This window comes from Candoia aspera, chromosome 12 (genome assembly GCF_035149785.1).
Source record: "Candoia aspera isolate rCanAsp1 chromosome 12, rCanAsp1.hap2, whole genome shotgun sequence".
Taxonomy (NCBI): Eukaryota; Metazoa; Chordata; class Lepidosauria; order Squamata; family Boidae; genus Candoia; species Candoia aspera.
This window is the reverse complement of record NC_086164.1, coordinates 12,858,185-12,879,838: the sequence shown is the minus strand read 5'-3', so window position 1 is coordinate 12,879,838 and position 21,654 is coordinate 12,858,185. Positions and strand designations below refer to the sequence as shown.

Below are 21,654 nucleotides of genomic sequence, written 5' to 3'. Positions count from 1 at the left end.
TCCATGTACACCTAACATCCCGTTTTTTGTTTTTACTGTGTCTCCATGACACTGCATTCATCTTGCCCCCAGCCCAGGAGTAGGGACATATGTTTGAGTCATCCTTAGCTGCACCAGCATTAAAGTAGCATTTAATATTCCAAACTTCTCCAAGGATAGTCTTAAGGAGGCTAAAATGTGTTCGGCTTTGCAACCCATTACTTTAGAGGGGCTGGGGGAGAATAGGAATGCTGGTGAACAAGCCATTAACAATAGGAATGCAAATTGCATGCTAATGTGGCTTTCTACTTAGGCTGACCATACATCCCATTTTGAATGGGACAGTCCTGTTTTTTTAACATTTCCAGACAGCCCCGTCATTTTAATAAAAATGTCCATTTTGTCCCGTTTTCTTAAAAACCTTACTTAAAAATTTGAAAGTTCCCGTGAACCTGTCAGAAGGCAGTCTGACTTTGAGTGGAAGGAGGGGGAGCTCAGCAGAAACGGGGGGAAAAGCCGCAGAGCTCAACCCGGCAGGAAACCTAAAAAGAAAAAAACAGGATCAGCTGATAGGCGGTGATCAAAGGGTGAGCCAATTGGCTCCTGCCTTGAAAGGGCAGGAAGAAAAGAACGTAAAAGCACAGCCAGAGGAGGAATGGCTTGTTGGGGACAACCATTCACTAGACTCTCCAGCCCAGCCTTGCCTCTGGCAAATGAAGGAATCTGAGGATTCCCAGCCTGAGAAAACTGGAGAAGTTCCTGCCTGCCTACCCAGCCCTGCCCCGTTTTGCCATCCCAATGTCCCGTTTCTGTCTCAAGGAAATATGGTCAGCCTACTTCTACTATGTTAAGGATGGGTGGAGAGCACTACAGTTCAGTAGTGGGGAAAGCCCTAAGCCATGATCCATGGTTGAGAAGATGCTGGCTTCTTGCAACAAGCTATAAGCCCAACCAAACCAATCACTCAATTGCTTAGTGCAAGAGATGATCCACATTCGGGTTAGCCTGGTTCTTTGGGAAGAAGCCATGACAATTGAACAGATCTGTCCTGAAGGAGTGACTTGAAAGTTGCTGGGAAAAGGAAGAAAAATTGGGAAGGGATCTCTTTGCTAGAGCTGTGCAGGCTTCAAAAATGTCTGGGAAGCATTGCTTTGGACCTCTCAAGAGCCCAGCACCTCTCTGCTGTTCATGAACGCAGCCCAAGTTTTTTCAAACTTCCGTGCCTGCCTGAACAAAGATACCACTGCTTTAAAAGTCAAAGGGTTTTTTTTAAAGCAGCAGCATCCTTTATTCAGGCTTCATTGTCAAAGTGTGCGCAGCCTTCCTATCTGCACTGATAATAAGCATCCTTCAACATTTGACACTGAAGCTGTATTACAAGGACAATTTCTTTGTAACACCATTCCTTGCTGATCCATAGATAAACTTGTCTGATTTATTAAATCGCAAATCAATAAGATTTTTTTTACAAATAGAGAGCTTTTTAAACAATATAATGCTTAAATGTGTGAAAATGTATGACACCATTGTACTACAGCCCGCACTTTACTTGCATATGAGCTTTGAAATAGGCTGTAGTCTTTTTTTAGTTAGTTCAGGTGGTGAAGTAGCAACATGCTGGTACTAAATGTCTGTTCTCAAGCTGTAGTGTTAAAAATGTCTCAGGAGACCAACATCAGCATTTTAAAGAAAGTTGAAGGTGGTAAGAGAGAGACATGCTTTCACTGTGGTTTCTACACTGATTTCTTTTGTCCCATCCATCTTGGGCCAAAGAGAAAATTTCAGGCTAAAGCTATATCAGTCTGGGCTTATATACCACTGATATACTTACAGTATCTTCAGTAATTATGGTGCAACAGGGCCATACAACGTGTGGCCGTATTTTGATGGCCATATTTTGCTAGACCTCTAAACTGTGGTTAGGGACATAATTCTTTGCTTTAACTTTGATATCTAACTTGGCCAACAATGGTTTGATTCAGCCTTCTGAACAACTTGCAAATCACAGTTTGGCCCTATTTAGAAGGCTGTCTCAAACCACTGTTTCTTAGCTTGGATGTCCCAGCAAACCAAGCAAAAAGTAAGGAATTAGGCCTGCAAGAGACAAGATAAGGGAAAAGAACTTGGTTTTAACAGTAACTAAGAGTAGGGTCTCCACCCTGCCAATTATTCAAAGTATTTTTAAATGAAAATATGGTAATGGAAGAAGAAGAGAGTTTTTCTGTTAAAACATGGGTTGTATTAAATGTAAAGTTGTCTTCCTTAGGGTATATACAGTACATTTGACACTTAACATTTTCCAAACCACAGTATGAAAACAACAAGGAGAACAATGCATGTTTTTTTCCCCCCACCACCTTCAAACCTCTCTAAAATAATGACTGATTTCCTGCCAGCAAAAGATCAGATAAATGTCTTTGGGGCAGAGATCTTCTGTGTTAATGCTAGTGTCTCTTGATGGCTGTGCTAAGGGATCTCCATAGTCTTTCTTTTGTAAATACTGTAATGAACATTCTTACAATTTCCATAGCAATAGGAGGTTTTAAGCCAACCTTCCCTTGGACTGTTTTCAGACAACAACTAAACATTCTTGAGCACCTTGTATTTAAGAAAAAAATGGAGAACCAATGTTTTCTGAACATGAGGCAGCACTGTTATTAATCCCACTTTATGATGTGCTTGTTTATTTCTAAGTCTTTTGCCACTGATAAGTGTGTTATTCATAGACAGAATGTTTCCATCGGATGTAGCCTTCCCACAAGATGGAAGAACCAATGGAAGCTTTCGGTGATGGGGCATCTGTAAATGTGATGGTTATTCTTGACACCAACTCACCTGTCTGTTTCCCTAAGAAGCTCTGAAAGAGAATTCAAAAGGGGATAGTAAGTTATGAACCAGGGGAAAATCCACACGGTCCCATCACACCTTTCATTTTGCCTTGTTGTTTGAAAACATCTGCTCCGTCACTTCCCAGCTGTCACTTTCCCAGCCCCACTGAAAATGGAGACAACGTAACCCAGCACTTGTCTATTTTACAGTAACTCCCGTTGATCTCAATGGGGATTTGTTTCCATGTGTAAGTGACTATGGGATGGCAGTGTCAGACAGATAAAACTAAATTTCGACCTCTGGATAATCCAGATTGTTCTGTGTTTGTTTATGTTTTCCAAATTCACAAGGGTCTTTTTAATTATACTCGCTCTATGTCAAGAAGCAATCATCAACTTGTTCCTTTTGTTTTGTCTTTATTTGTTTCTTTGTTTTTAGGAAAAATGATATTTTTTGGTGTGTACTTGGCTGCATTTCTTTTTCTACCACAGATTAATGTCAACTTTTTGTGTGTCTACAATGAGAATTTATGAATGGACAATGAGAATTTATGAATGGAAAAAATTCACTGTGTGTTTTTCACTGGGCATATACCTCATGGTACATTGCACAGACGTGTAAGTTGCACTGCAACATTATAAAAGGAACATATTGCTCTTTTTTCAAAGATATTAACTTATTTAAAAATATATAGAGACTGTATATTATTGAAAAAGGACATTTATTCTTCCTAAATTGAAAAGTAACTTTTGTTTTGGGGAAAAGTTGTAAAACTTCAGTTGTACATTGGACTTCAATAAACGGAATTCTCTGCATTTGGAAGGTTTTTCTTTTCTTACTTAGCACTTTGTGTCCTTGAAGAAGGAAAACTGAGGCTTTATTCCTACAACCCATTTGTAATGCACTATTACACAGGCCTCTAGAAGATTTACGATTTTAATTTTAGTTCATATGTTAAATGGCCACGAAAGAAGTGTTCTGGCTATTGTTTACATACCAGCTGAAAAGTAAGATCATTACTTTAAACTGGACTTATTCCCAGATATAAATGCATTTAAAACCCAGGCAGAGCATCCACTGCAATTTTTTTCATACATTCCGCAGACACCTCTGGTCCCAGGTACGACCACAGAGAATCTCAGCCAATCAAATATAGACTGAAATATGTACAGGCTGTATTTCAACTTCATCACTTACTTGAAGGTAGACCGGCTTTCCCTCCACTCAAAATGATCCATAAATATTATCAGGATATATAAAACAATACAGATACTAAACCATTAGTGAATTTCTGTCATTCCTCAGTATGTTGCCCTTCAACATATTTGAGCAGAACAGGATGAAATCCAAAATTGCTTTTAATTTGCTTCCCAAGAGCCCAATGAGCAGTCCCAGATTTAGGCATAAACTAAACAAGTCACTGCTAAGGGCTTCACAATCCATAGGACTGCAAAAAAAATAACTTTTTTTTTTTTTGGCTTTTAGAATTTTATCTGGCTTTTTATGTGTACTGTAATCTAGGAGAGAGAAATTATGAGAGAGATCAAGCCAGCCAAAAAAAATTTTTTTTTAGATTTTATTATTTTTATAAATAACTCAAGGTGGCAAACATACCTAATACCCCTTCCTCCTCCTATTTTCCCCACAACAACAACCCTGCGAGGTGAGCTGGGCTGAGAGGGAGTGACTGGCCCAAGGTCAACCAGCCTGCTTTCGTGCCTAAGGCGGGACTAGAACTCTCATACCACGCCTGATTGGCTCTTGGGTTGAGAGAGAGGGACCGGCCCAAGGTCACCCAGCCAGCTTTCACGCCTAAGGTGGGACTAGAACTCATGGTCTCCTGGTTTCCAGCCTGGAGCCTTAACCACTAGACCAAATTGGCAAATGATAAATATGTTATCAGTAAATGCATTCATTTGAAAATCATTTGTATTTTTCACTTTAAATACCTTGCTATTAAATAATTAAAAGGCATAGATATGTTTTCAATTTTTTTTGTGGCAACCCAAGGTCCTGTTTTGGTACACATCTTCGTGAGACCTTCTGGTATAACGTTTTAACAAGGGGCCTCCCCACTTTATACAGCTTAGGGCCTCACCAACTCTAAGTCCTGCACTGTAAATGAGTAAGCTTTCAAACCTCTAAGATATTTCCTCTGCATCTATATAATCATGAACGTGTCTGAGTATCACAGTTTACAGTTGCTAATCCATTCGGAAGGAAGGTGAGAATTGTTAACTGTTACTCTGAACTGACTTTGGGACATGGTGAGCGCTGGAAGAGCACCAATTCAGAGAGAGGGCAGGTCTGATCATCACTTTCTTTCCAGCAGGACTACAGGTAGTCCTCAACTTATGACCATTCATTTAAGGACCATTCAAAGTTATGACAGTGCTGAAAAGTGACTTGCGACTGGTCCTTGTACTTATGACCATCGCAGCATCCCTGCAGTCCTGTGATCAAAATTCAGGCACTTGGCAACTGGCATGTACCATATTTACAACAGTTCAGAATCCTGGGGTCACATGATTGCCATTTGCGACCTTCCCAGGGGACTTCTGACAAGCAAAGTTAATGGGGGGAGCCAGATTCACTTAATAACCATGGTGACTTGCTTAACAACTGCTGCAAAAAATTGTAAAATTGAGCATGACTCACTTAACAACCACATCGCTTAGTGACTGAACTTCCAGTCCCAATTGTGGTTGTAAGTCGAGGACTACCTATAATCAATTTTCCAACCACTGAAGCCAGTTCTGCCACCTATTCGTGGCAGAGGAGCCCAATTAACAGTTTCAGGAGAACAAAGATTTCCTGGGCACAGCAGTGATGCCAAATGGTAGGCTATGCCATATGTGCATGTTAGTAAGGATAGAATTCTCTATTTTGTGGGGAAAGAACTGAGTTTTTCCTTTGTTTAATTGTTCAGTTGGGTCAAGCTTATGTTAAGTATACACCCACGCTCATGTTTCCCACCAAAAATGGCAGAAAACTGACATCAAAGAGCAGTTAGAGGGACTCAGGGGTCAACAAATGTCATACTTGTGAGCTATCCCTGGCAGCAATGAGCTGACTTAAAGGTAAAGGTAAAGGTTTCCCTTGACGTAAAGTCCAGTCGTGTCCGACTCTAGGGGGCGGTGCTCATCTCCGTTTCTAAGCCGAAGAGCTGGCGTTGTCCGTAGACACTTCCGGGTCATGTGGCCAGCATGACGACACGGAACGCCGTTACCTTCCCGCCGAAGCGGTACCTATTGATCTACTCACATTTGCATGTTTTCGAACTGCTAGGTGAGCAGGAGCTGGGACTAGCAACGGGAGCTCACCCCGCCGCGCGGTTTCGAACCGCCAACCTTCCGATCGGCAGCTCAGCGGTTTAACTCGCAGCGCCACCGCGTCCCTCTGACTTAGGTTGATCTTTAAAAGCTAAGCAGAATCAGACATGGTTGGTACTTGGATGGGAAACCACTAGGTAATTTCAGGACTGCAAGCTAGACTGGAAAGTGGAAAGAACGTCTTGGAAGATGGTAGCGGTAAATGACTTTGGTAGAGTTGCCAAGAAATCTCCACTGACATGCCAGAATTCATGAGTCAAGCTCAACTTAACCACTCTTGCTGTAGAACAGAAGTCTGTTCCTTCTTATCCATGTCCATCTTTATGGAGAATAATCTAGAACAGTGGTTCTCAAAGTGTGACCTCTTGGGGTTTCCAAGACTCTTTCATGGGGTCTGTGAACTTGAATAAATAAATATTTCAAAATCTCTGAGTTTTAATTTCTAAACCAGTAAATATCAATAGATATAACCCCCCAAAACCAAAGCTCTTTGGGGTCCTCAATCATTTTTAAGAACGTAAAGGGCTCCTGAGACCAAAATGTTTGAGAACTGCTGATTTAGAATAATAGTCTAAATTTGCAACAGCAGATTAAGAAGATAAAGGTTCTGAGGTGGTGGAAGAACAGACTATTCGTTCAGACTGGGGTGGGTGGGTGTTTGATTCTTTAATGCTTCCCTGTATAAAATAATAATAACAATCCCTGCCAATCTGCATTAACTTTCTGAAAAGGGGTGAATGGAATTGTGGTCTAAAGAACCTGGTGAGTACAGACTGAACAAATCTGCTTTTTCCTCTTCCTGACCATTCCTGCTTCCTTTACATAGCCATGCCAGCTCAAGGTCTGCCCCTGTTGGATTTCTGCCTGTCATGTAGCTTTGGGTTAAAGTTGGTGACTAAGCTGGTAGTTCCTAAATTTAGATCCCCAGGTGTTGGACTACAGCAGTGTTTCTTAAACTCTTTGCTCTCAGGACCCCTTCCCACCTCCCCTTCCCGCCTTTTAAAAATTATGGAGGACCCCAAAAGAGCTTTTGCTTGTATGGGTTACATTTCTGGATATTTACCATATTAAAAATTAAAACTGGTGCATTCGTAGAATATGCATTTATTGAATCATGTAAACATAACAATATTAATCACATTGGATATTAACCTAAATAACATATTTTTCATGAAAAACCCTATTTTTTTTAATAAATAAAAACGATCAGGAGAGGAGTGACATTGTTTTACATTTTTGCCAGTATCTTCAATATGTGGCAAATAATTTTGATTTCATGGACCACTGAGAGGGTTTTAGGGGACCCCCGGGGATCCTGGGGCCACACACTGGACTACAGCACCCATTACCTGCAGGAGCATGATGGGAACTGTAGTCTAACAAGGCTGAGAAACCAAGACAGGGAACCACCAATGGAACCCCTATTTGCTTTTATCCCAAATACCACGAACTGGGACTTTATTTTACCCCAGTGTTTTTCAAAGTTGGCAACTTTAGAGGTGTGGACTCCAACTCCCAGAATTCCTCGTGGCTGGGGAATTCTGGGAGTTGGAGTCCACACCTCTTAAAGTTGCCAACTTCGAAAAACACTGTTTTAGTCCTACAATGAAAAAAGAGCATCCGTCCTCGGGGCACCCCATATGCTCCCTTCTCGTTTCTTTTCAGTCCCCCAGAGGTTGAACCACGTTCTCTGGGGATCATGGGAGCTGTAGTCCTTCACTGGAAGCTCTGCCGCGAAGGCGGCGGGAAGGGAACTCCGGATGACGTCACTCTGACGCCACTTCTCCGCTCCACCAATGCTAAGCTAGCTTCCCTATTGCTCCGCCCCCTTCCGGGTTGGGCACCTCCCACGCGGCTCGAGGAAGAGGTGGAGCCAAAATGGCGGCCAAGGTGAGTGGCTCCGTCGCGCCTCTCCGGTCTCCATCTCCGGGGGCGGGCGAGGCTGCTGCAAACCCCTTTCTCTTCTTCTCGCCCTCGTTCGGGATCCCCGGGGGGCCTCCCAGCGTTAGGGGAGCCCTTTTCTGCTTTTCAACTGAAGGAGTGGCTCTGGACACCAGAGGGTGCCTGAGCATGTGCAGAATTCCCCTTTCCTGCGGGGTCCCTGAGTCAGCCAGTTGGGCCCCTTTCGGATCTTTTCTATCCCGCCAGCCACAAAGTTGGAAATTTCGCCTGGAAAAGAGGCACAAAGGGGTGTGGGGTGCGTGGAAAAGGCGAGTGGACTTCTGAGCATGTGCAGAGGGAGCAGCCCCGTGCCCTTGAGCAGCCCCCTCTTCAGGAGACTGAATGTGGTGGGGATGTGAAAGAAATATGAGTTGCCGGGCAATGAGGAAGGGTTGGAAAGCAAAATTATACCAGCAAAATGCAAGGTATAAAAAAATAAAAGCCATAAATTGAAACCAATGCAGATCTCATTGGTTTTAATGGACAATGAAAGCCCTACATCGTTGCTGCTCTTAAAAAAGACAGAATGGGGCCCAAATTAGAAAGACTGTACATTTCTCTAATTCTGCAGCCTGGAAGAATTAACTACTAATAATTCTGCAGCCTGGAAGCTGTACTGGAGAAAAACTGCTGTGGGACAAGAGTTTGGCAGTGGAAGCCCCTTCAGAAAAGCATCTGCACTTCTTAATACCTGCACGATTTCTTCATTTAAGGCAGTTTTTCAAACTTGGCAAACTTAAGATGTGTGGACTTCAACTCCTGGAATTTCTCAGTGTTGGCATGCTGGCTGGGGAATTCTGGGAGTTGAAGTCCACCCACCTTAAAGTTGCCAAGTTTGAAAAAAACTGATTTAAGGAGAGGAAGGATCCTTAAAGCTGTCTGAAAGCATATACGGATATAAAAACCAATCCCAACGCTTGGAATTGTGTGTGGTGAGCAATTAAAAAAAATCAAGAGCAGAACATGCAGTTTAGGCATGCTATGTCCATATCATCCCTTTCAACAAAAACGAGTCCGCTTTTATAATAAATAGTTTTCACTAACTTGCACCTCTCCAATATATTCAGTACAATTCTGATAGTAAAATTCTGATAGTACAGGAGCTACCATCTAATAGGTACCAGATTGCTTTTAAAATTTAGATTGCAATCTGTTTTGTGGATCAATTGCATCATATACATTTGGTGGAATGTAAGATGAGGCCATATGGCTATTGCATAAAAAGTACAATTCAGTGTGGATTCTCTAGAGTTTCAAATACTCGGTGTGGCCTCTCACAGCCAGTACTGATGATATAACACCATCATCCCTGAGTTTCTGTGTTAATTAGCACCTTGTCACTCTTAAGAGCTTTTTTCTGCAGTTTTTCTCTAGCCAGGCTATGTCTGTTTTGACAAGCCTGTAGCTGAGGGATCTTTTAATAATTCACATTTTATTATGCAGAAGTCAACTGTTGCTATCCTATATCCATTCCTTGTTGAGCTATGTGTCAAACTAAAACCCTATTTTGCTTATTTGTTTTGAAACTCAGAAAATTAGTATTGGGCATTTCTTGGATCAGTACTCCATGAGTTCATAGTTTCAGTGATAGGGTATGATCAGGATGCCGTCCTGTTTTTTTGAGTCCTCTGGATATTCTTTTCCTTTTGAACCTTTTCTCAAAGATGTCGTTTATCAGGTTATTTGTTTAAATGTTAGTCGTTTTCAGTTGCCGCTTATGTCTAACAGGTCATGATGTATATTTCAGGCATACAGACTTTTTTTTTTCTGGTGAAAGATGCATTCTCTTTGTAAATCACTTGGTTTCATGTCTGCAATGGCAAAAAAGAATCATGGGTTCCTTTAAATGCGTATCAGTCACAATGCTCACTACAAATGCTTCCAGAGCTTCTCAGGAATCTAGAATGAAATGACAGATCAAAAGTAAAATGCAGCTGATGTTGTAATACTTGTATGACATCCTTCAAGTTGCTGTTATTGACAACAGTAGAATAATAATGGGATGGTGCAGGCAATTTGGTGCCCATAGATACCTTGCTTCGCACCTTGCACTTTCACCAGATGTTGCTTTCCTGCTGGATGATTTTAATCAAAAAATAAAGGGGAAGCTGGTCTGCTCCAAAGCCAAGCACTACCTCTGGGTGTAGTTTTGATTTCTGAGAATGCCTCTGGTGTACATGGCATTTTTAGAAAATAAAAATGCTAAGTATCTGTAACTTTGTCAATAAGCTCCAGTCATTACATCACAATTGGCTAGAGCAGAAGTTCTCAACCTTGGCAACTTTAGGGTGTGTGGACTTCAACTCCCAGAATTCTCCAGCCAGTATGATGGCTGGAGAATTCTGGGAGTTGAAGCCCACACACCCTAAAGTTGCCAGGGCTGAGAAACACTGCCATAGAGCTTCCATCCATTGATTCTTCTCTTACCCTTGGGTTCTGTAGAAAATAAATCTGTACCTTCTGCCCTATGACATCCCTTCATGTACTGGAAGACTGAAATTGAATCTCCCCTAATTCTTCTCTTCTTTAGGCTAAACATACCAATTCTGGGAGTTTAAGTGCACGCATCTTAAAGTTGCCAAAGTTGAGAAACACTGGGCTAGAGGGAATATGAAGGGACAAACACAGGCCTATCTTGCCATAAATACCAGGGTGGTATGTATCTATATCATGGTGGGCATTTTGTAAACAGGCAGCACGCACATGCACCCACCAGCAGTCATTTTATGGGCTGGCCCACAACAAATGAAGACTCCTGCAAGTCAAGCTTAGATGACCATGTTGCTTTCTTAGCCAGCCCAGGAAAGTGGCTCATCAGTGATACTTTTCAGGATAGTCTTTGACCTCCCCGTCTAACCTACGGAATGATTTCAAAACAGGAAGTAAACTCTGTTACACTTCACAGCTTGCAACACCTCGGTGGTTGTCCCTAATTGTAATTTAAACATTGATAACTGAGGAACTTTATTTAATCATATCAACTTAATTTCGTCTAAGTGAGAGACAATTAAACTTAATCAAACAACCTCCGTTTTTATCCCGGCCTAAAATATGCCTCCTCCTCAGACAGGAGTTGGCCGAGTCATGTGATTTTAGTAGGATATTGTTTGAATCAATCTTTATTAAGATAATTGCTTTGAAATAATTGCTGGGCAGTGAAATGTATTACAGGAGCATTTTGTTCGTCACTGCCCAGTTGCTTTCAGTAGACATCCCAAAGCAATTAGTGTCGTTCCTGGACTGAGCTAATTCCAGCAGTACCTTGCCGCAGTTCCTAGCCCTGTAAATAACACTGAAATGTGTTATTAAAAAAAGAGTTGCTTGTGGAATACATGGGAGAGGGGAAAAAAACTTCACACAGTTTACCAAATCAATGTTGAAGTTTCCAAACTTGTTCCTAAGGAGCCCCCCCCAAAAGTCATTTTGCCCTAAAGTGGATGAAAATAAAGGCTTCTTTTTCCTACCGAGTGTTAATGTGTGGGTTGCCTTTTGATACTTGTGCTTAACACATCACTTGTGTAAACACTGTTTTGCAAGTCCTCTCTGACAACGGCGGAGGAGAAACCAGGAAGGACTAGTTCCTTGGACTCCTGTTCTTTGTCCCAGTGAGCTGTTGCTAAAGTGGAAAGTTCAGTCTTACTTTCTCTCATTTCTATGTTCAAATCAAAGCAGCTCTTGGGTTCCTTCACCCAAGGAAGGAAAATGCCTTTATGCATACAGAGCAAGTGGAGAGAGATGCCCGTTAAAGATGCCCACTGAAGAGCCAGTGTAATGTTGTGGTTAAGACGTTGGACTGGTCCTGAGGGGACCCAAAACTTGAACTTGAAAACTCCCTGGGTGATTTTGGGCTAGCCACTGTCTCACTTCAACCTACCTCGCTGAGGTATTGGGGGAAACATGATTAGGGACCACCAGGCGTGCTGCCTTAATCTCCTATATGAAAGCCAGATGTAACTCTAGCAAGTAAATAAATAAATAATGCCTTACCATCATATTCTTCCAGCATAGAAAAGGGGTCTTCCCATTAAAGCCAATGTACAGTCCTTCCTACCCTTCCTTTACCCCTTTTTTCTTCTTAAAACTTCACACAGCTGATCATCCCAGTGTCTCTCCAATCCATCCATGCCATTTTACATTTGTAATTTGACCCCCCCCTCCCCACTTTGCTTCAGAAGTCAGCTCCCTGCCCTGTTCTTCCAGCATGGTAAATGGGTTTTCCTTACTACTGTCCCTTTTTCTGCAGTAGCTAATTTCTTTGTGGGTGGCTCTATCATGCAGTGCACTTAACCAGGTCAGATGCATTTGCTCGATGGGCAAAGTGTGGCCCGTTTTAAACTTTGCTTTTTTGTGTGTTCATGGCTCATGGTCTTATCTGTGTCTTGCTGATTGTTTCATGCATTGCGCAAACTGGGAGAGGTGGTAACAAGATTAAGCACGTTGCATAAGGAACTACAGATATGGGAAGCATTAGTAGAGCCTGGATAGGGCTAGAGTGGAGCTAGTAGAATGCAACCACAAAGATGGAGTTGGCCACAATGATGCATGGCTCTGTCATTTTTCTACTTAAACTACTGCAACATACTGCTGTTCCTTGAAGAGTGTTCAGCAAGTGCAGTTAGCGCAACATACGGTGTTTGGCTTGCTTTCTCTTGCACAATACTTAATATTCCATGTGCAGTGCATCAGTTGCAAGGCTTCCAATCTAAACATCAGCGGTTCTTAAACTGGGTGTAATTGTCCCCAAGGGTAATGGAGCAATTTGTAATGGCTTGTTTATGAGTCAGGAATTCAGTTTGGGACTACTGCTGCTGAAATGCATGTGTAAAACAGGAGATTCTGGGGGCTGGGGGGTAGGGGGATAATGAAATTATCTGAGATCGGGAAAAGGGGTAATTGGGTCAAACAATTTAAGAACCACTGCTTTAACTGGTGGCTGTAAAAGTGTTAATGGTGCAGTCTAAAGCAGTGTTTTTCAAACTTGGCCACTCTAAGATGTGTGGACTTCAACTCCCAGAATTCCCCAGCCAGCGTGCCAACACTGAGAAATTCTGGGAGTTGAAGTCCACACATCTTAGAGTGGCCAAGTCCAAGTTTGAAAAACACTGGCCTAAAATAAAAATCTGGAAAAAGCTTCCTATCATATTAGTAGTATATCCCTTTACCCAAAGACATTAAATTGATGATAAAAAATGTTCCAAGTCTTTCCAGTGGCAACTTCCTGATTATAGGACCTTGTTTTTTGCAGGCTGAGATTAGACTCATCATTGTTTAATTGCCAGCAATCCCTCCACTAATAATTTTTGGACTTCTCTCATTTTGGCTAACTGGTTTTATTTTTACAGATAATTTTAGTTCTCTGTTTTAGTCCTTCCTTGCGTAATTGCAGTCCTCAATTGTAACATGAGACTAAGTTGGTTTCTTTACCTGCTATTGTAAAAGGGAGAAACAAGGAGAAGCAGTCAGCTTCCTAATCACATCATGGATAAGCCAGGATTCTTGCTTAAAGAGAGACGTGAGCAGGACAGTCTTCTTGGAGTTAGAATGAATGTTGAGGAACAAAAGCTGCCTTTGCTGCATTCAAGTTGTCCCTTGATTTCTCTTGATTTCTGCTCATGACACCAGGTCACCAAATTGGCAGCCCTTCCTACAGTTCTAGCAGGGACCTCCACTAATGTGTTTGCCGCAGCTGAAGAAGAACAGAAATCCCGCCGAATTAAAGTGCGTCAGGTAAGATTTGTAAGATCTCTGTGGGCCTCTCATTGTGTGGGGAAGCTTTTCGTCTGAAGGTTACATTTCAGGAAAAAGGGCCTGTATAGTAGCATGGAAAGTTGGAATTATGTTAAAACAAAAGGATAAAAGATTATGTGGAGTCCTTGGTGCTCTCTGAGGTTGGCTGTTTGCTTGCAGACGTTTCATTACCCGACTAGGTAACATCATCAGTGCGAGGGAGTGTGGGGTTTGCTCCCTGTTTACATACAGTAGTTTGCCCTGCCAGTCTTGGTGATGGCGTGGTTTTCTCCTTGGTAGTTCTAGAAGGAGAAAACTTTCTACCAAGGAGAAAACCACACCCTGGTTAAGGGCGAGGGACTGTATATAAGCAAGGAGCAAACCCCACACTCACTCACACTGATGATGCTACCTAGTCGGGTCATGAAACATCTGCAAGCAAACAGCCAAGCTCAGAGAGCACCAAGGACTCCACAGTTCAAGCCTGAGCTACAGAGATTCTCTTCTATAAAAGATTATGCATCACAGTCCGTTATATAGCACCCCAGAGAACAAAGTAGTAGAAAAGATAACCAAAAGTGAATATATAATATTTCCACCTGTTTGGTTTGGACAGGTAGAACTTTCCATCTGTTTGGTTTGGGTTGTCATGGTTTATGATCAAACAAAATATGATTTCATCCAGGCTTCCTTATTCTCTGCACATGGACTTCAACTCCCAGAATTTCCCAGCCAGCACTGGCTGTAGCTCAGAATTCTGGGAGATAAAATCCATACATCTAAAGATCAGGTGGGTTACCTCCATACAAGGATTTCACTCCTGCTTGGGAGAAGCTCTGAATCCCAGAGAGCTATGCTGGTACTGTTTCTCCTTGGGGGGAGCTCCTGCCCCACCCCACCTCCAAGCTCCAGGGTCTTCTTGGGAAAATGATGGCTTTGCAGCTCAACCACTCAGGAATTCTTTTTCCATGAAACCAGATAAATGTGCACAGTGGAAGGGGGGGGGGATGGCTTGCTAGCGATTTCTTTGATAGTGTGGACTTGATGGACTTTTGTTGACTCTAGAACCTGTAGCAGATCAGAGTGGGTCAGTGAGTGACATTCCATATTCCCAGGCTGGCAGTGAGGAAAACAGTGGATCACTTTGGGAAGGGTGGTGATATGGCAAAGCCCTTAATATGACCAGGTAGACAGGCAGCTTTGGGCATATCCTTTGAGCCACTGGATTGAAACAACCATGGCCACTGTGTTGTGGAGCCCCATTCCCATTCACTCTAGTCAACAACCTGATGGGCAATTTTAGTTGGATGGGAGCAAAGGAATACCACCGTTAAGATAAGAAGGGAGTCGTGGCTCTGTTTTCATTTGTTTCTGCAGGCAAGCCTATTGTCACCATCCCCTCCCTTCTCTGCAGCTTCCTATTTACAGTGCCCCACCTCTGGAATCACGCTATATTGATGAGAAGCCCAGCCGGCTGCAGACCGGGATTTCATCCCTAAGAAAGTCAACAGGTTATTACCTAAAGGGATGCAAGGTAAGAACACAAGCACGCTTCTACATTTGTTTGAGGAACAGAAGTAATATATTTCAGAAGATTAAGTCACAACCCTGAACAAGGAGAGAAAAAAGGCACCTCAGAAATCAAAATAGCCTGGGAGATGCGGACTAAATATACCTTGGTCGCAACTCTTAAAGATCATTTGGTTTTTGCACTTTAGAAGTTTCTCCCTTGGGAGTGGAGGCGTTCTCCAATAAGTCCCCACCGTAGTTTCCCCTGACTTTTTTTTTTTCCAGCCTAGCATTTTGCCTTCTTATTTTTGTGATATTCCTAAGCTTGCTGGGTAGTGACATCTTGTGGGGTGAACTCAAAATTATGTTTAGTGCAAGATTCTTACCTTGCTAAACTGTGATAGAAACTGTAATAAACTGTCATGCAGATGCATAGCATGGGGATGAGAGAGAGAGAAAATGTGTGTGTTGTTGATTACCATATGGTCATTGTTAATTGCTGAGAGCCTGGATTGTGGTATGAATAAATCTAATAAATTATGCATGCGCGCGCACACACACATACACACCCTGATGTCCAAAACAATAGGGAAGATTCTTACGAGTTTTTTTGTTGTTTATTTTTTGATTTTGTAAATCTTTGACTTTGCCGGCTGGAAATTCAGGGCATTGTGGTCCCCACACATCTGCATTAAGTGGCATTGCCTGCCCGTTCTGTCCATGGATCCCTGTGGGACAACAAGGGGGGCCAATGATTTGTGCATGCCAATGTCATCCCACAAAAGCTGCAACTTGCATCAGACCGAGGGGTGCAAATACATAAGGGCAGCCCTTATGTGAAGACACTTGTCATCCCATGTATGTATCATTTTCTAATTGCAAATCACTTACACTGGGGTAGGTTTACATATTACATAAAAGAAGAGTTGTTTTTTTTCAGCTCTTCCTTTCTATTAAGTTGCATTCATATTTGTCAATGGGATTTTTTTTTACATCGCTAGAAAATGGCCTTTTGTTTGTTTATACAGGACGCTTACCTCTTTGTCAAAAATGGAGTAATATCTTCAGTGAAGTTTGGAAAAGGTGGGTGTGTCAATAGAGCCCTTTGCACTTTGTTGTGCTTTGTGTACTTCTGTCAGCCTTGCGAGATAGTCCAGACAAGAAGCACACCCAAAAGTACCAGCCCTAACTTTATTGTAAGGTTACATTAAGAGAATCTTGCAAGTCTGAAAGTACATCTCTCCCCACCTCGCCTTTACAGTCCAAGAAACTAGGGAGGGTCCCTTCTGAGACGTTTGCCACACCCCCATTCCTTTTGGGGGCTCAGCGGCCTCTTATCTAACCATTGTCTAGGCTGCAGCTCTTCCTCCTGTCTCCCAGGATCATCCCCACGTGCCATTACAATTTCTGACCATGAAAATAAGAAATGAGATTAAGAGGAGGCATAGTGATAATCCAGTAAGAGCCAAGCATGACTGTTTCGCTGTCTTTAAGATGCGTATGTTTACCTGAAGAATCCACCCCCAGAATTCCTTCCCAAAGTTGGTGTGATTACAGTTTCAGGACTGACTGGAATAGTCCTAGCCAGGAAAGGTAAGATGATGCTTATTCTTACAATACTATAGTTATGGGGAAACAAAATACTCCAGATGACAAGCCAATCTTACTTATTTATTAGAGTGATCTCAGTTGCTATGTTCAGACAACTTTCTTAACCAGCAGGCCAGTGGTGTCTACAGGGCATAGTCAAAAAAGTCAAGATGGCAACTGTGATGGTGCGATGGAAGCTCTGCCCATTTTTTATGGGTGACATTAAAAAATGAGCAGAATTTGGATCATACTGCCCTGGCCTCCATCTTGACTTCTTTGACCATGCCCTGGGGACATCCCCGCTCCAAGCTAAATTAATCTTTTGACCAGCCCCAATACACTGAACCCTAAATTAACTAAATGACCTTTCTAGCTCATTATTGCGCACACTGATCTGCAGCTCCTTCAACCAGAAGCATACCCCCCTCTCTGGAATTATGCTACAGCTGCAGAGAAAGGCTGCACGTTCCCAGGAAAAGATGCAGATGCTTTAAAGGGTCGCCAGCACATGTTACAGGTGCAGCCACATGCTTCAAAGTACCATTTTGCTTCCAGATCCCAACCACTGCACAGCTACTGAATATTGAGTATATTGAATATCCTCAATTAACTGTTAAGTAGTAGACATTGGTTAGGTTTTAGTGGCTTAGCCTGACCAAACCTAGATAATTTGGCTGGTATATGGTTCCATGTACTGTGTAAACCTAGGAAAGTTGGTTAATTCTGTAATGAGTTAAGTGATTTTTGAGAACACAGGCGATGAGATGTCATGTTACAGTTAGTTATGCTCTGTATTGTCACTTGTGATTTGATTGTTTTTTGCAGGATCTAGATTCAAGAAAATTGCCTATCCCATGTGCCTTGGCTCACTAGGCATATCTCTTTGCTATCCAGCACAGTCAGTGGTTGTTGCGAAAGTAAGCTCCTTTTAAGGTTTATATTTATCATTTTTTTTATCAACATTTTCCTCCTTTGGTTAAAGAAGTTTGCTGCTAGTTGATGTTTTTAAACGTCAGGTTCAGAATTTCAGATAGATTGCCGTTCGAAATTATGAAATTTTTCTTCCGTTATCTGAATTACCCAATTTGTTAAAGAAGTAAGATCATCGCCTTGTTTCTGTTGCTCAGTCGTATCACATTTCTCAAATTAAACCAGGTTACAGGTGGCAAAGTTTATGCTGCAAGCCACAAAATGTATTCAGCAATAGGATCACTCTGGACAAAAAAATCCTCCGCAGAAGTCCCAGTTGCCCAGGACCAAGATACTCAGGTATGTCCTCTTCCAAAAAGCAAATGTTTTGGTACTTTTTAAAATACCCACATTTTGCGTGGGGGTAAAGGATAAAATTAACTGCATTAATGAGCTGTATTGCTCGTTATAAGGCAGAGAGGCCCTAAGAGTGGGGTTTAATGTTAGTTACCTGTACTGTGGAGTCCCTGGTGCTCTCTGAACTTGGCTGTTTGCTTGCAGACGTTTCATGACCCAACTAGGTAACACCATCAGTGCTGGTGAGCGTGCGGTTGGCTGCCTGTTTATATACAGTAGCTTGCCCTGCCCGTGTTGCTAGGGGTGTGGTTTGCTCCCTGGTAGAAAGTTTTCTCCTCCTAGAACCAGGAGAAAGTTTTCTCTTCCTAGAAACTAGGAGAAAGTTTTCTCTTTCTTTATCCTTTTGTTTTAATATAATTCCAGGTTTCCATGTGACTATACAAGTCCTTTTTTCCTGAAATGTAACCTTCAGAGGAAAAGCTTCCCTGTGCAGTGAGAAGCCCACAGAGATCTTACAAATCTTACCTGATGCACTTTAATTCATTTAATTATGTATAGTTTTGGTGGGTGTGTGGCTTTTTTCTTGGTAGTTCCTTGATTAGGGTATTGTATAAACCCTAAACAATGCCCTAATCAAGGCACTACCAAGGAGAAAGCCACACCCCTACCAACACTGGCAGGGCAAGCTACTGTATGTAAACAGGCAGCAAACCCCACAATCACTTACACTGATGATGTTACCTTGTTGGGTCATGAAACATCTACAAGCAAACGGCCAAGCTCAGAGAGCACCAGGAACTCCATGGTTCAACCCTGAGCTGCAGATATTCTCTCCTATTAGTAAAAACTTTTCCATTGTATCCAAAATCCACTAAACTGAGATCCCTTAAAACTGAGAGTTTTATGCATAGAAATGGAAACTCTCTTCTTCAGCTTCCCTAATTTAAACCTTTGTGGGAAGAAATCAAAGGGGAGAGAAGGAACTGGGATCGCCATGATATATCAAGCCTGAGACTTGAAAATAATCCTGGAAAAATTATTGTAAATGCACCGAGCAATCCCTCAGGGACTCAGCAAAGAGAAAAGATTTGCCTGTTTCATAGCTTGTTGCCAATTCTTTTTGCCACAAGTGACCAGATATGAAGCTGCTTTAAAATGTGGCCCAAGTCTCTCTCTTTCTCTTGCTGGCATTTGATGACTTCTAATAAGAATTCTGTGCTAAAGACCAAGCAGAAATATTTTGGCAAATGCTTTTATTGAGCACGCTTTTTAAAATCCCTCCATCATTGGAAGTTGCGCTGTTTAATTGAATAGATTGCCCGACCCATGCATCATTCTGGATATTCTATAATTCCGTCTCTTTTTCAAGTACAGGAAGCTTCAAGAATAACTCACAGCCTCCCAAAAGCCCAGAAGGCCTCCCTAGAGTCGGAGGACAAGGCAGAAACTTTGGAGGAACGGACCCAGAGAGGGAGAACAAACATGCACAGGGATTATGAGGCTTTGATGAGTGAAATGAAGGTGCCAAAGGTCAGATCAGGTGAGAGGTTCTAATTGCCATCATGGACTTTCCCAACCTGGTGCCTGCTATCTGGATATGTCATTCCCAAATTGGATTATTGTTATTGTAAACTTAAAAACTTAAGCACTTTTGGAAGGCAGCTGGTTAGTGAAGGCTGTATGAGACAGGATTTTTCTCTGTTAGGGCATTTTCTATTTGTATTTTTTCCCCAGAGTTCCTTCCTAACCTGGTCTAGCCTGAAGTGCTTGATGGTGGGCTGTGGGTGGTGAACTCTGTTGGGTAGCTAAGCTAGCAACTGAGCTCCTTCAGCATCTCAGAATGTTACTGACATTCCCACAATGTGTGAGAAATTAAAATGGTGGCTGTCAACCAGTACAGCTTGAAGTGCCAACAGGAGAGAAGGTAGGATGTGAGTGAGTGAGTGAGTGAGTGAGTGAGTGAATGAATCTTAACAGCCTCAGCCCTCCTAATTCCAGACATGCATATCCTAAGATCTTTGTGTATTTGGCAGATGTATTGAAGGCATCCAAGTTTAAAGCAGATTCCAGCCTTATGGACCATGGCCAAGCCAGCCCAGAAGATGCAGATCTGTATAGTAAGAGAAGCTAATATCCCCACACACACACTTTCCATCATGGGACTTTAAAAACAGGTGGAAGCACCATGCAATTTGCACTCATGGTCTGTGTGGTGATACCGAGTTACGTACTTTCTTACCTCCTGTTCTTCTGCCAATATTCTTGTCAATTCTTATCTTTTTGTTATTGCTACTGCATATTTTGGAATTGTTGAAAGCACAGTGGGTCTCGGTGTGAAAAGCAAAGGGTTTCTAAAGAGCATACCGCTGTTAAACTGGTAACTAATGTAAATAAGATAGAAGAATTCTCTGCTGCTTCTAATCAAAAGCTGGAATGACATTCAATATAGAGTATTCAAACCACATCTTGCTTTGCATTTCTTTCTCATCCATAGGCTACTTACAAACTGTTCCGTCTTACTAATCTGCAGAAAGATGAGGAACGGAGATACTTGGTTTACAGAGTTGGTCGTGGGACTTTTACCCACAAACTATATAGTTTTGTGTGCATGACTTTAATGAGTATAAACACACCACTACATTTCACATGCATATTATTTCACATAACCTCCTTTACAAAGAGGGTCGTTAGGCCATTTAGAGGTGGAACACCCACCATTTTGGACTAACGGAGCCTGACGTTTCTGGAGTAGGATTGATTGCTGAGCAATCTCGCGTTGCCAGAATGCCTGTCTAGGGGCACTCTCCCAAAGTCCTTTGGTTCTCTGTTGGTTGTGCAACCACAAGAGTACTTGCGTGCTGCCATTTCCCCAGCAGTGTCTTCCTGCAAAGTGATGCTTGGTTGATTATACAGTGATGAATGATCAGACCAGTTGTTTTCAACTAGTGTGAAGGATATAGGGTAGCAGCAGTGCTGGCCCTCAACACCTAGGCTGAGCACTGAAAGCAAAATAGAGAAAAAGGCTAAAACGTAGAAGTGAAACAAAGGCACTTACATCAGATGGCCATCTTAATTGGAACCCAAACCGACTCAGTTTAGGAGATCTAGTGGGAAAAAATTAACGTGATTTTTTCTGCTGGTGCTAAGATCTGACCTCAGTTGTCCAGGCAGCTCTACCACAGAAGCATCATTATCCAAGTCTAGTAATGGCTGAAGACATCAAGGTCCTGGTTCTTCTGGCACAGCATCTTATGGTCATGAATTGGCACAGGCGAAGTTCTTCTTCTCCTGGGAGGAAAGCCTGAGGCTTCCTGCCCAGAATATTTGTCCCACCTCCAGCTTGCTAAAACAATCAAGCGGTCTTAGCAATCCATGGAATGTCTTAATGACGGCAGTTGTGCTAGCCTGACCGACTAAGGCAGACAGGCAGGCAAGCACTCTTGCGCATTGTACCATCTCCACTCCTCCTTCAGCTTATAAG

The 21,654-nt window shown here is 42.3% G+C and overlaps 1 protein-coding gene across 1 annotated transcript; it reads left to right on the top strand.

The window, feature by feature from the left end:
• The first annotated feature begins 7,979 nt into the window (after window positions 1-7,979).
• On the top strand, window positions 7,980-20,637 carry APOOL (apolipoprotein O like). Its single transcript, XM_063313702.1, has 9 exons — window positions 7,980-8,030; window positions 13,704-13,808; window positions 15,223-15,342; window positions 16,346-16,400; window positions 16,812-16,910; window positions 17,733-17,824; window positions 18,063-18,176; window positions 19,548-19,713; window positions 20,207-20,637. The coding sequence occupies exons 1-9, from the start codon at window positions 8,019-8,021 to the stop codon at window positions 20,302-20,304; spliced, it is 861 nt and encodes a 286-aa protein (XP_063169772.1). The 5' UTR covers window positions 7,980-8,018; the 3' UTR covers window positions 20,305-20,637.
• Window positions 20,638-21,654: the final 1,017 nt, after the last annotated feature.

Excerpts from the sequence above, each read along its gene's own strand:
- APOOL (XM_063313702.1), top strand. Across the intron at positions 16,911-17,732 it reads AATAGTCCTAGCCAGGAAAG|GATCTAGATTCAAGAAAATT; the intron begins GTAAGATGATGC and ends TGTTTTTTGCAG. Across the intron at positions 18,177-19,547 it reads CCCAGGACCAAGATACTCAG|GAAGCTTCAAGAATAACTCA; the intron begins GTATGTCCTCTT and ends TTTCAAGTACAG.